The sequence below is a fragment of the Oryctolagus cuniculus genome, chromosome 11 (genome assembly GCF_051225735.1).
Source record: "Oryctolagus cuniculus isolate XC-2025 breed Fujian yellow rabbit chromosome 11, ASM5122573v1, whole genome shotgun sequence".
Lineage (NCBI taxonomy): Eukaryota > Metazoa > Chordata > Mammalia > Lagomorpha > Leporidae > Oryctolagus > Oryctolagus cuniculus.
The window spans coordinates 123,121,439-123,135,872 of NC_142877.1; the positions used below are offsets into that span (position 1 = coordinate 123,121,439).

Below are 14,434 nucleotides of genomic sequence, written 5' to 3' on the forward strand. Positions count from 1 at the left end.
TGACCCGAGCAAGGAAGGGACTGGCCCACACGAAAGCCCCCTCACTGTCGTGGGCTTGGGACTCCGCCTGTCCTAGGGGGAGGGCATAGCTCGGGTTCCCCGCCGCCGGCGCAGCCTCTGGGACCTCCTTCTGCGCCCGCCCCCAGCGCGTGGTCACCAGGGCCCGGCCCCGCTGTCGTCCCAGGCTCGCTGCAGCCAGCGACCCCTGATGTCCCTATCAGCCTCGGGCGAGGCTGAACAGAGGAAGGGTCGCGCCCAGCCCCGGCGTTTGAGGAGCGAGGGCCGTGCACCTGTCCAGGTCGCGCCCCGTCGCCATGGCCGAAGCCCGCGCGCGCGGGGCTCCCCGCGTCAGCACCTCCGTGCCGTTCGCGCTGGACACCTACTCCGGGGTCAGCGGGCCAGGTCAGGGACGGGAAGGCCGGACCCAGCCAGCCTGGCCCGCAGTAGGTGGCGCACGGGTGCGAGAGCCACACCTCGCCCTGCCGACACGGAGCGCCGAGTGGGAGACCTGGGCAGGGGTCCGCGGTGGGGTGGGAGGCCAGGCTGGAACGAGCTGGGCTGCTGCGGCCACCTGGGCACATGCCTCCTGCCGGGCCTGGGGCGCCCTCTTCCGGCCACGGGGCGCCGGTGCAGACCCCGGGCGCCTGCGTGGACCCCGACTCTGCCCAGCGCCGACGCTTCGGGGCTCCGCCGTCCCCATCGCCCACCACGCGGTTTTTGGGGCCCATTCTGGTTTCTCAAGGCCCCGCCTCGGCCACGGAGAGGCAGGCGGGGGCTCGGCCCATGGGGCTCTGCACGCCCACGTGGCCCCACATACGGGGCACACTCAGAGGGGCCCTGTCCCCAGCGCCCCCGGGGTGCCCGCGCCTGGTGGGCGCGGCCTGGCGAGGGTGGGAGGTGCAGAGCGTGTGGCCGTGGGGAGGCAGCCCCGGGAGAGGGGCCGGCAGCCGCCAGGGGCCAGGGCCCAGGGGCCAGGGGCCAGGGACGGCCGAGGCGAACTCGGGCTGCAGCTGGCTGAAGTTTTAGTAAAAACAACCAGAAGTCCTCTTGGGCTCACGTTCCGCAGCACTGTAAACGTTCCTGCGGGAAGCAAATGGAGCTCTAATAAAATCAGGAAATATTTTTAAAATGGGGTCGCCGCGGGGCCACGGAAAACCGCCGGCCCCCAGCCCCTGCCCCCAGCTGCCGCCCTGGGCCCACTTGCGGGACCTCAGTAAGTGCCCTGAGCCAAGGGCCGGCGGCCTCAGCCCGGCCCCCGCTGCTCCCTCCTGGCCCCCAGCTGTCTTCGCAGGTCCTTGTTTTGGGGCTGCCTCGGGTAAGTGGGCTCTCGGGGCCGGGTGCCCGCCTGTGTGGCAGTGTGGTGCCCGTGCCACTGCAGCTTGCTCGCTGCCGCCGGGGGGCCGCATGGGCCTTCTCTCAGGCAGGTGCGCGGGGGCGGGACTGCCGGCTGTGGGAAGGTGTGTCCGTCTTACACACACACTCGGCGATGTGGGGCGGCTCCGGGATTTCCAATCCTGGACGCGTGTTCCTGTCTGCTAACTTGGGCTGCCGTGCGAGGGTGCCGGGGGGCCCCGAGTTCCCGTCGGAATATTCCTAGCATCGCTCCTGGGCCTAAAAGCCGTCTATCCAGTTGGTGAGATGTCTCACCAAATGCTGACTTGGGTTGTCCTCTTTATTTTTAATTTAGTAAAACATTCGTAACATAAACTGATCATTTAATTTTAAGTGTGTTTTTTCTGGCTTTTAATTGTGTTCTTTACATATTGTAAATACTAGTCCTCTGTGCCACGTATATATTTTTTCTTCCAATTTTCATTTCCATTATTTGGGAGGCCGAGAGAGAGAGCGCTCGAGCGAGCGCACTATCTCCCACCTGCTGCTTTGTCCCCCCAAATACCAGCGCAGCAACAGCGTAGCTGCCACGCTGAGGCTGGGAGCTGGAACTCAACCCGGGTCTTCAACGTTGGGGGGAGGGGCCCCAGCACCTGCCGCTTCCTGCGGTGCACTGGCAGGAAGCTGGGTTGGAGGCGGAGCTGGGATTTGATCCCAGGGACTCCGGTACAGGATGCTGCCCCCCCCCCCATTCACCTTCTGTAAAAAGACACCTGGAGGTTGAACAGGTGTAGCCGAGAGGGGACGGGGCAGCCACGGTCACAGCTGCCTGCCGTGAGAACCACGTGAAGGGGCCGCTCCTGTCTGCCGTGGCCGCATCTTCAGCAGACTGCCTGCCACGGCTCCTGCAGTCTTGCCGGTGCTTGCCGGGCACGGACCGGTCCTGCACCGCCGGGCACCCGACGTCTGCTGTTGCCGGTGCTTGCCGGGCACGGACCGGTCCTGCACCGCCGGGCACCCGACGTCTGCTGTTGCCGGTGCTTGCCGGGCACGGACCGGTCCTGCACCGCCGGGCACCCGACGTCTGCTGTTGCCGGTGCTTGCCGGGCACGGACCGGTCCTGCACCGCCGGGCACCCGACGTCTGCTGTTGCTGGTGCTTGCTGGGTATGGACCTGGCTCTGCATCGCCAGGCACCCGACGTCTGCTGTTGCCGATGCTTGCCGGGTACGGACCTGGCTCTGCATCGCCGGGCACCCGACGTCTGCTGTTGCCGGTACTTGCCGGGTACGGACCGGTCCTGGATCGCCGGGCACCCGACGTCTGTGCTGTTGGATCCAGCGGGGTCCACGAGCTCTCCCCACCTCCTCTGCGTCGGGGCTGGGCCTTCGCCTCGTCCTGCACTGCCCGCTCCTTCTGAAAACCCCGTCTGGGGGTCTGCGTCTTGTGTGTGGAGCGCGTGGGGTGCAGGGAATCAGGGCGTCCACCCTCTGGCGCACACCGGGGGCCGCCTGCCACGCTTCTCTGTGAGGCCGGCAGGTGTCCCTGTAGGTCCAGCAGCTCGAGGCCCCTCCTCCCTGGTCTTCTCAGCCTAACGAGGCCTCCCCCACACAAGGGTGGGCCTGGGTCCCGGTTTGTCTGGGCCTGTCCTGGTGTCGCAGCGAGGATTCTGACCCAGGAGAGTGCTCTGGGTGCTCCCAGCGCTGGGGGCCCAGGGTCCGTGGGTGCTGACACACTCGTGGGTGACTGTGTGTGGCACACAGACCTCCAGGGCTCACCACAGGCAAACACGGGTCAGTGGGAACCAGGGTCAGTGACCTTACCGCCTCCCGCGGGGCGGGGCTTCTGAGCAGGTGCGGCTTGAGGTGGGGCAAGTGGCTCCCAGGCTGGTGCAGTGGCCCCAGGGTCCTGGCTGGAGGGGAGGCCAGCGGCTCCCAGGCCGGCGCAGTGGCCCCAGGGTCCTGGCTGGAGGGGAGGCCAGCGGCTCCCAGGCCGGCGCAGTGGCCCCAGGGTCCTGGCTGGAGGCGGGGCCAGCGGCTCCCAGGCCGGCGCAGTGGCCCCAGGGTCCTGGCTGGAGGCGGGGCCAGCGGCTCCCAGGCCGGCGCAGTGGCCCCAGGGTCCTGGCTGGAGGCGGGGCCAGCGGCTCCCAGGCCAGCGCAGTGGCCCCAGGGTCCTGGCTGGAGGGGAGGCCAGCGGCTCCCAGGCCGGCGCAGTGGCCCCAGGGTCCTGGCTGGAGGTGGGGCGATGCTCCCCCTGGAAACTGGGCACTGAGTCCCAGCGGCCTCTCCCCTTCCCATCCCAGTGGGCAGCTGGGGTCCGAGCGTGGCCTTGAACAGGGGTGCATGGTCACCGTGGGACACCAAAGCCTGCTATGGGCCCTGCCCACCCCCAGCTGGGTCCCAAGGCTCCCCCTGGCCTCGGCAGGCTCAGACCCCCACCCCACCTCTGGGATGTCAGGTCCACTGTGGTGGGGGAGGGCTGTGTGGCCAGGCATGGTCTGGCCTTGTCCCTGGTGGCTGTCACTGCTCCCCCAGGCACGCCTAGGTCCTAATGTCCCCCCGCCGAAGGGGCCACCCTGGCCGCCAGACTCTGACCCAGAGCTCCATCCTCAGAAGAGGGGCAGTCAGGTGGACAGGTGTTTGCCAGGTGGGCACAGCCCAGAGGCCCTGAGCAGGGACAGCCTGGGTGGGCTGCAGATGGTGGCCATGTGTGCCCTCTGCAGGGTTGGGGGCTGGGGGCTGGGGAGGTAGAGCACGGGCCTCAGGCCAGTGCACTTAGCAAAGCACTCTGGTTTCTCTCTCTCTCTCTAATTATTTGAAAGGCAGAGAAAGTGAGAGAGACAGAGGTCTTCTATCCATTGGTTCACTCCCCAAATAGCCGCAATGGCCGGAGCTGGGCTGATCAGGATCCAGGAGCTTCTCCAGGTCTCCCACGCAGGTGCAGGGCCAGGCGCTTGGGCCATCTTCCACTGCTTTCCCAGGTCACAGCAGGGAGCTGGGTCGGAAGTGGAGCAGCTGGGACTCGAACTGCATTTGGATGTGGGACACCAGCTTCCCAAGCGGCCTTAACCTGCTGAGCCTCCTCATGACATACAGTGGGGGTGTGAGGGCCCCGACTGGGCACAGGGGCCCCCCAGGGACGACTCCAACCTGCGGGGAGCTGGAGGGGCTGTGAGAGGAGAGGACGTGGGCCTCATGGAGCAGACCCAGGCCTGGGGAGACGGGTTCTAGTGCCGGGGAGGGGACGTGGCAGGGACACCCGGCCGGCATCGCCCCCACCCAGGTGCCACAGCCCACTCCCTGGCTTCCCACCCACCTGGCCAGAGCCTCCACCTTGGCCCAGCCTGGGCTGAGCCCTGGGAGACTTGACACGTCTGTGGTCACCGCTGGGCGCTGGGCACTGGGCAAGCCTTCCCCAGCTATGTGTGCCTGGGCCCCGGCATTTGGAGGGAAAAACCCAGTGCCAGTCAAACCCTGTGTGTGGCCAACAGCAGCTGTTCCGTCTGGAGCCCAGGATGGCCGCCAGGGCAGGCTCCCGCTCCCGCCAGCAGGGCCTGTGAGGGTCTCTCTCGTACCCATGGGCAGGGCCCAGAGGAGACCGAGAGAGGCAGACACCCGGTGGGCCATCACACTGGAGCCCCTCACCGTGCCCCCCCAAGTCAGGCTCACCACTAGGTGGCCTTGTGCCATGCCATAGGGGCTGCAGGGCGGGGACCTCAGGACGGGGGCAGGTGTGGAGCCCCTCCCCTCCCCCTTACACCTGAGGCCCCAGGGGCTCCTGTGCAGCCCCCAAGCGCTGGGGCCCTGGGCCCGCAGTACCGGTTTTCTGTGCTGTGATGGCCACGCACTCGGTGGTCTGCCGGGAGCTCATGGTCTGCAGTCCAGAGCCTGCGAGGGCCTCGTGTGGTGGGCAGGACAGGCGTGCCCGGGAGAGCCGCTCCTGTGACGGCCCGGAACCCAGGAGCCCTTCCGGGGCGGGGACCATTCGGGCCCATAAAGTCCTCAGCTCACAGGTCAGCCTGCTCGGCTTTATTGAACTTCAAGTCCCCCTGCGGTTGTCTCGCCCCAGGGGCTGGACACGCCCCACCCCGCACCCCTGAACTCCCCCATGAGGGCTCTGCCCACAGCCAGCTGCACACTGCTGCACTGGGGCCCAAGTCAGGCCACGCAGGCCCTCCGGGTGTCCACAGCGGATGCCGGCTGGTCTTCCTGTGCTGTGCGGTCCTGGTGGCCCCCAGAGGCCTCGGGACTCTCCCCACACCTGCGTCTCCCTGGAGGACCTGCGTGGCCCAGAGGACCGCTGACCACCACAGGGCAGGGCCCAACCCAGGTGGACGCCCCCTTGGGAGCCATCACTCAGCACCAGCGGACCCGGTGCATTTAACAAACGGGCGGGGCGGCCTCCAGGGAGGGCACCGGGTTGTGGGCCGCGCGGCCACAGGGGCAGCGGGGCAGGCGCGGGCGGGGGCGGGGGCGGGGCTCCGCAGGAAACACCACAGTGACAGGCACACGACGTTGCAATAGCTTTGTATACACGGTCCCGCAGCTGCGCGCAGGCGTCCCAGCGGCCTCACAGCGTCCACGGCCCGTCCCGCCCGCCGCCCAGCGGCACGAAGGTGGCGCCCTGCAGCACGGAGGCGCAGAAGGAGCGGCAGCGCTTGCATGGCCGCGTGGGCGGCAGGGGGCCCTGGCACACTAGGCATGGCGCTCGCAGGTCGCTCGGCGGCCCTGGGGAGAGAGAGGGGCCTGAGCGAAGGCTGCGCCGCCCGCCCAGGCCACGCCCTCCCATGCCCGAGGCCCCGCCCCCAGCCCCCTCCCGCCCCCCGCCGCCGCGGGTCGCCCGTGAGCCCACAGCCCAGACCTGAAGCCACGTCTCGGCCCCGCCCTGCGCCCAGGGGTCTTCCCCGGCCGCGCCCTCCCCGGCGCGAGGCCCGTCCACAGAGGGCCACGCCCCGATCACGCCCCGCTGCCGGCCACGCCCACAGAGGCCCGCTCCCCGACCGCGCCCCGCGCAGGCCCCGCCCTGGCCTCCGCCCCAGCCCTGCCCCAGGCCGCCCACCTCTCCCGCGTGGGCCGCCCCTGGCCTACCCCAGCTCACAGAAAAACCTGGCCTGGGGCGCGGCCGCGGACCCTTTGTCCGTCCACCCAGGACACGCCCACCGCCCTAGACCCCGCCCACCCCAGGGTGGGCGCTTTGACCCGACAACCAGCGGCCGCTGAGCACGGAGGAGTGCGGCGCCCCGCGTGGGCGCCGGCCCAGTCCCGGCTGCTCCGCTTCCCGTCCGGCTCTCGGCCATAGCCCGGGAAAGCAGGGAAGACGGCCCAAGGCCTTGGGACCCTGCACCCGCCTGGGAGACCCCAAAGAAGCTCCTGGCTCCTGGCCCGGGATGGGCCCGGCTCCAGCCGTCGCGGCCACTCGCGGGGTGAACCGGCGGATGGAAGACCTCTCTCTTCCCCTCCCCCTCCCCTTCAAATAAGTAAAACAGATGAAGCATGGAGAAAGGCGTCCTCCACTTGACACGGGTGGAAAACCCACAGCTCTGACAGCTCTCAGAATGAAAAACAAAACCCCCAGGAAATCAACACGGGAAGCCCGCAAGTCTCAGGAGGGCCGTCGCATGTTTGAGTGTGCAGCCTGGGAAACCCATCTGCCCGCGCGGCCGGGGACACTGACCACGGCTCCCGGAGCCGCAACCCGGCTCAGTATCCCCCCACCAGGCTCCCATATGCCTCCCAACACGGCTCACGGAGCCCCAGCACAGCTTATGGGACCTCAACACGGCTCATGGAACCCCAACACTGCTCAGTATGCCCCCGACATGGCTCACGGAACCCCCGAACATGGCTCACAGAACCCCAACACACGGAACCCCAACACGGCTCAGGGGACCCTCAGGAGATCCCCAACATGGCTCCCAACCCCTACTGGGGACTGGGGGTGGGGCGGGGCAGGGCGGGGCTGGCTGCAGGAGGCAGGCCCTACGGGAGCCGCGCCCATCCCTGCCGCCCTCTGGCTGGGGCTGTGGTCACCCACGTGAAGCTGCTCCCTGACAGAGACTCCAGTCTGCAGGTGGCAGGAGCCCGGACGCGGCACCAGCTTGGCACCAGCCGGTCCTGCCACTGGGACGAGGCCTCCTCCACCTTCCCCTTGCAGTTGAGAGACCCCTGCACCCTGGAGGGAGTGTGGCCAGGGGTCGTGGGCAGAGCAGCGGTGTGCAGAAGCCTCTACGTGCCGGCACGGTTGGTCCACCCACTCGCACATCTGCCTTCTGCCATGTGACAGGATTCACGGGAGCCACAGGCCCCACAGAGGAGACAGGAGTGAGCCGGAGCCCACAGGTGGAGCCAGCTCAGCCCTCCCCAGGGGCCCCCAGCACAGACGGACGACAGGAGCAGAGTATGGTGACAGCGTCGTCACTGTGGACCCCAGGCTCGGGCAGGTGTGATGTGGGGGGAGACAGGGTGCAGTGGCTGTGGGATGAGCAGAGATTTCTAACAGAGGACAGGACGTGCAGCTCGTATATTGCAATCAGCAGTGGCTGTGCGTCTGTGCTCAGAGAGGCGGGTGGATCACGGAACGGGGAGGCCCCTGGGATACACACACCGCCGAGGCCCGGCTCCCACCTACGTGAGGAGCTCCTCCCACAGCAGGCCAACAGAAGGCGTGTGCACATGAGATGCAGACTGAAGCGCTACCGTGACTCCACCACGTAGCACCGCAGGAGTGGGCGACTCCGGCTCACGGAGTTGCCGCTGCGCCTCTGCCAGGCTCAGCCGTGTCCCGGCAGCTCTATCCCTAACCGCCTGAGCCGGGAGCTGCGTCCAAAGCGCTTACTAACAGTAGTGGGAATAAAAACCTGTGGCCAGGCATCGACTGGCGCCATCGGCCCCGCTGTCCAGCCCTGCGGCTGGGAACAGGCCCCAAGGAAATGCAGCCTGCGCGGGGTTCTTGGAAGGACAAAGCAGCGTCTTCGGCACTGCACAGCACCTGCACACTCACGGAGGGCTCTGCAACACCGGGGCCGATTCCGTCTCAAACGGGACCATTAGCATCAGGCGTTACACGCGGTGCCTGGCTCTCTGTGGGACGCGGCCAGCAACAAGACGTGGCGTGCGAGTGAGGCAACATCCTAACGGAGGAGTTAAAACTTCTGTACGTGATAGAAGTTTTTACACAAAAGACTAAAAAAAAAATACAAATTGTTATGGGTAATGAGTTTTAGAGGTTCATAGAAAAATTAATGTAGAAATGTCATTTGCATTCTTTCCGCCAACAGAGATGGTGGCATGAGCGACACCACAATTCCAACTACATAAGGGACTCTAATAAACCACGCATGTGGTCTCATCAGGGAGAGGGGTGACACCTAAACGAGGCTACATCGTGTTCATGGGTAGGAAGACATCGTCTCACTCACTTGTCAATTGGTTCCAAATTGAATAAACTTAACCAAGGACGTTAAAGATCTCTTCGATGAGAATTACAAAATCTTAAAGAAAGAAATAGAAGAAGAAACAAAAAATGGAAAAATCTTCCATGCTCATGGATTGGAAGAATCAACATCATCAAAATGTCCATTCTCCCAAAAGCAATTTATAGATTCAACGCAATTCCAATCAGGATACCAAAGAGATTCTTCTCAGATCTAGAAAAAATGATGCTGAAATTCATATGGAGACACAGGAGACCTCGAATAGCTAAAGCAATCTTGTACAACAAAAACAAAACTGGAGGCATCTCAATACCAGATTTCAGGACATACTACAGGGCAGTTGTAATCAAAACAGCATGGTACTGGTACAGAAACAGATGGATAGACCAATGGAACAGAATTGAAACACCAGAAATCAACCCAAACATCTACAGCCAACTTATATTTGATCAAGGATCCAAAACCAATTCCTGGAGCAAGGACAGTCTATTCAATAAATGGTGCTGGGAAAATTGGATTTCCACGTGCAGAAGCATGAAGCAAGACCCCTACCTTACACCTTACACAAAAATCCACTCAACATGGATTAAAGACCTAAATCTACGACCGGACACCATCAAGTTATTAGAGAACATTGGAGAAACCCTTCAAGATATTGGCACAGGCAAAGAGTTTCTGGAAAAGACCCGGGAGGCACAGGCAGTCAAAGCCAAAATCAACTATTGGGATTGCATCAAATTGAGAAGTTTCTGTACTGCAAAAGAAACAGTCAGGAGAGTGAAGAGACAACCGACAGAATGGGAAAAAATATTTGCAAACTATGCAACAAATAAAGGGTTAATAACCAGAATCTACAAAGAGATCAAGAAACTCCACAAAAACAAAACAAACAACCCACTTAAGAGATGGGCCAAGGACCTCAATAGACATTTTTCAAAAGAGGAAATCCAAATGGCCAATAGGCACATGAAAAAATGTTCAAGGTCACTAGCAATCAGGGAAATGCAAATCAAAACCACAATGAGGTTTCACCTCACCCCGGTTAGAATGGCTCACATACAGAAATCTACCAACAACAGATGCTGGCGAGGATGTGGGGAAAAAGGGACACTAACCCACTGTTGGTGGGAATGCAAACTGGTCAAGCCACTATGGAAGTCAGTCTGGAGATTCCTCAGAAACCTGAATATAACCCTACCATTCGACCCAGCCATCCCACTCCTTGGAATTTACCCAAAGGAGTTTAAATTGGCAAACAAAAAAGCGGTCTGCACCCTAATGTTTATCGCAGCACAATTCACAATAGCCAAGACCTGGAACCAACCTACATGCCCATCAACGGTAGACTGGATAATGAAATTATGGGATATGTATTCTTTAGAATACTATACCGCAGTAAGAAACAACGAAATCCAGTCATTTGCAACAAAATGGAGGAATCTGGAACACATCATGCTGAGTGAAGTAAGCCAGTCCCAAAGGGACAAATACCGTATGTTCTCCCTGATCGGTGACAACTGACTGAACACCAAAAAGGAAACCTCCTGAAGTGAAATGGACACTATGAGAAATGGTGACTTGATCAGCATAGTCCTGACTGTTAATGAACAACTCAATACATTATCCCTCTTAGTATCTTTTTTGTCTGTTCTACTTAATATGACTGGTTTAATTCTGTAATTATCACACAGTTATTCTTAAGTGTTAAAAATTAACTGAAATGTGATCCTTGTTAAACATAAGAGTGGGAATAAGAGAGGGAAGAGATGTATAATTTGGGACATGCTCAAGCTGACTTGCTCCAAATGGTAGAGTTAGAAACATACCAGGGGATTCCAATTCAATCCCATCAAGGTGGCATGTACCAATGCCATCTCACTATTCCAAGTGATCAGTTTCAGTTCACAATTGATCATAATGAAAGGACTAAGAGTCAAAGGGAGCACATAAACAAGTCTAGTACCTGCTAACACTAACCGATAGAATAAATAAAGGGGAGAGTGATCCAACATGGGAAGCGAGATACTCAGCAGACTCATAGAATGGCAGATGTCCTAAATAGCACTCTGGCCTCAGAATCAGCCCTAAAGCCATTCGGATCTGGCTGAAAAGCCCATGAGAGTATTTCAGGCATGGAAAGCCAAGACACTCTGGCAAAAAGATCTCTGTGAGTGAGATCCCAGTGGAAAGAACAGGTCTTCAAAGAAGGAGGTACCTTTCTCTGAAGGGAGGAGAGAACCTCCACTTTGACTATGACCTTGTCTAAACAAGATAAGAGTCGGAGAACTCAGAGGGCTTCCATAGCGTTGGAAACTCATGACTGGAGCATAGGGAGATTACTGATGCCATAGACAGGAGTGTCAATTTGTAAAGTCAACAACAGGAGTCACTGTGCACTTACTCCTCATGTAGGATCTCTGTCCTTAGTGTGCTGTACATTGAGATTTAATGCTATAACGAGTACTCAAACAGTATATTTCACTTTGTGTTTCTATGGGGGTGCAAACTATTGAAATCTTTACTTAATGCATTCTAAACTGATCTTCTGTAAAAAAAAAAAAGAAAGAAAGAAAAAAGAAATTATCAATTCCCAACTTGACTCTCATTGGGATTAAACATGACAATAGGTCTGATCTGATTTCATCATCATTTAAAAAATCATCTATCATTTTTCACTTTATGTTTCTGTGTGGGAGCAAACTGTTGAAATCTTTACTTAATGTATACTAAGCTGATCTTCTGTATATTAAGATAATCGAAAATGAATCTTGATGTGAATGGAAGGGGAGAGGGAGTGGGAAAGGGGAGGGTTGCGGGTGGGAGGGACGTTATTGGGGGGAAGCCATTGTAATCCATAAGTCGTACTTTGGAAATTTATATTCATTAAATAAAAGTTAAAAAAAATAAAAAATAAAAATAATAATAAAATAGAAAACTGGGTGGGCTCAAATAATAAAATGAGTCCATGTTCCATAAAGAAACATACCTTCAAAAAAAAAAATTGGTTCCAAATTGATCTATGGATAACAAACTTATTTTCATCTGACTTGAAAGGCAGAGAGACAGACAGCGAGAAGTCTTCCATTCCCTGGCTCTCTCCTCCGTGCCTGCAACAGCCAGGGCTGGGCCAGGCTGCAGCCAGGAGCGCGGGACACCTCCGGGGTCCCCCAGGCGGGCGGCAGGGGCCCAAGCTCCTGAGTCATCGCTGCTGCTTCCCGGGTGCTCACCAGCAGGGAGCTGAGTCGGAAATGGAGAAACCAGGGCTCCTGCCAGGCACCGATACGGGGTGCCGGCGTCCCACGTGGCAGCTCAGCCGCTGCGCCATACACTGGCCCGAGATCTGTGGAGTTCATGGCTTTTTGTGGCACCGGATGCGACAATTCTGACATTTATGTAGCAGGAAATGAAAACAAGGACAACTCTCCCAGCAGCTGTGACGATGCGGTGCCGAGGACTGCGGCCTGGCATCCAGATTCCAGCCGAGCAGGGGAGCGGGGGAGCGGAAGCCAGGCTGCCGACCAGGAGCACTCGTGGGCAGAGGGCCACCGCCCGGGGAGGAAGGAAGGAGTTCTCAGTAGACGAAAAGTCCGCGGCTTCCAGGAATAAAGGCAAAATAAACTCCAGATGGACTGAAACTCAGAGATGAATATAGAGAAATAATCTCTAAAATTTTGGGATATAGAAAGATTCTTTAAGACAAAAATAGAATTGTTTAAAATAAAAAGATTGGAGGGCTGGCGCTGTGGAGTAGCGGGTAAAGCTGTCATCTGCAGTGCCAGCATCCCATAAGGGCGCCGGTTTGAGTCCTGGCTGCTCCTCTTCCGATCCAGCTCTCTGCTGCGGCCTGGGAAAGCAGCAGCAGATGTCCCAAGTGCTTGGGCCCCTGCACCTGCACGGGAGACCTGGAAGAAGCTCCTGGCTCTTGGCTCCTGATCGACTGGCGCAGCTCCGGCCATTCCAGCCAATTGGGTGTGAACCAGTGGATAGAAGACCTCTCTCCCTGCCTCCCTCCCTCCCCGTCTCTCTCTCTCTCTCTGCCTTTCCTTCTCTCTGTGTAACTCTGACTTTCAAATAAATAAATAAATAAATAAATCTTTAAAAAAAAATTGGTCACTTGACCATACTCAAGTTGAGGTTTTTGTTTTGTTTTGAACAAAAGATACCTTTAGGGCTGGCGCTGTGGCATAGTAGGCTAAGTCTTCACCTGCGACATCAGCATCCCATGTGGGCGCCGGTTCGAGTCCCGGCTGCTCCTCTTCAGATCCAGCTCTCTGCTGTGGCCTGGGAAAGCAGTGGAAGATGGCCCAAGCTCTTGGGCCCCTGCATCCACGTGGGAGACCTGGAAGAAGCTCCTGGCTCCTGGCTTTGACCTGGCCTAACCCTGGCCAATAAGGCCATTTGGGGAGTGAACCAGAGGAGGCAAGACCTCTCTCTCTCTCTCTCTCTCTGTTTCTAACTCTGCCTTTCAAATAAAATTAACAAATCTTTTTAAAAAAGAGCAAAGACAGCCAGAGTTCAAAAACATATTTTGCAGACCACATAAAAATGCAATAAGAGATTAAAGGGACAGCAAAGGTCTGGTGCACCTGGGACAAGGAGGTTGTGGGGCAAGGCCTGTGTGGGGTCCCGGTTTGCAGTGGTAGGGGCTATGGGAGGGTCCTCATTTGAGGGACAGGGGCCATGTGGGGTCCTGGTTTGCAGGGACAGGGGCCGTGTGGGGTCCTGGTTGCAGAGGCAGGGGCTGTGTGGGGTCCTGGTTTGCAGGGGCAGGGGCGGGGGCCGTGGGTGGTCCTGGTTTGCAGGGACAGTGACAGGGGCTGTGTGGGGTCCTGGTTTGCAGTGACAGTGACAGGGTCCGTGTGGGGTCCTGGTTTGCAGGGGCAGGGGCCACAGGGGCAGGGTCCGTGGGGGGTCCTGGTTTGCAGGGACAGTGACAGGGGCCGTGGGCGGTCCTGGTTTGCAGGGACAGTGACAGGGTCCGTGGGGGTCCTGGTTTGCAGGGACAGTGACAGGGTCCGTGTGGGGTCCTGGTTTGCAGGGGCAGGGACAGGGGCCGTGTGGGGTCCTGGTTTGCAGGGACAGTGACAGGGGCCGTGTGGGGTCCTGGTTTGCAGGGACAGTGACAGGGGCTGTGTGGGGTCCTGGTTTGCAGGGACAGTGACAGGGGCCGTGGGCAGTCCTGGTTTGCAGTGACAGGGTCTGTGGGGGGTCCTGGTTTGCAGGGACAGTGACAGGGGCTGTGGGGGTCCTGGTTTGCAGGGGCAGGGACGGGGGCCGTGTGGGGTCCTGGTTTGCAGGGGCAGGGACAGGGTCCGTGGGGGTCCTGGTTTGCAGGGACAGTGACAGGGTCCGTGGGGGTCCTGGTTTGCAGGGGCAGGGACGGGGGCCGTGTGGGGTCCTGGTTTGCAGGGACAGTGACAGGGTCCGTGGGGGTCCTGGTTTGCAGGGACAGTGACAGGGTCCGTGTGGGGTCCTGGTTTGCAGGGGCAGGGACAGGGGCCGTGTGGGGTCCTGGTTTGCAGGGGCAGGGACAGGGGCCGTGGGGGGGTCCTGGTTTGCAGGGGCAGGGACAGGGGCCGTGGGGGGTCCTGGTTTGCAGGGACAGTGACAGGGTCCGTGTGGGGTCCTGGTTTGCAGGGACAGTGACAGGGGCCATGGGCGGTCCTGGTTT

The 14,434-nt window shown here is 59.6% G+C and overlaps 1 protein-coding gene across 3 annotated transcripts in view; it reads right to left on the reverse strand.

Moving 5' to 3' along the window:
* Positions 1-2,493: 2,493 nt before the first annotated feature.
* TTLL8 (tubulin tyrosine ligase like 8) overlaps positions 2,494-14,434 on the reverse strand; it is a 36,092-nt gene continuing 24,151 nt past the window's right edge. Inside the window, exon 13 of one of the 3 annotated variants that reach the window (XM_089307788.1) lies at positions 2,494-6,058. In XM_089307788.1, the coding sequence (XP_089163914.1) occupies positions 5,901-6,058 (158 nt within the window). In that variant the 3' untranslated portion in view covers positions 2,494-5,900. The remainder of the gene's footprint in view (positions 6,059-14,434) is intronic. The other 2 variants (XM_008251456.5, XM_051839224.3) reach the window with 2 other exon arrangements.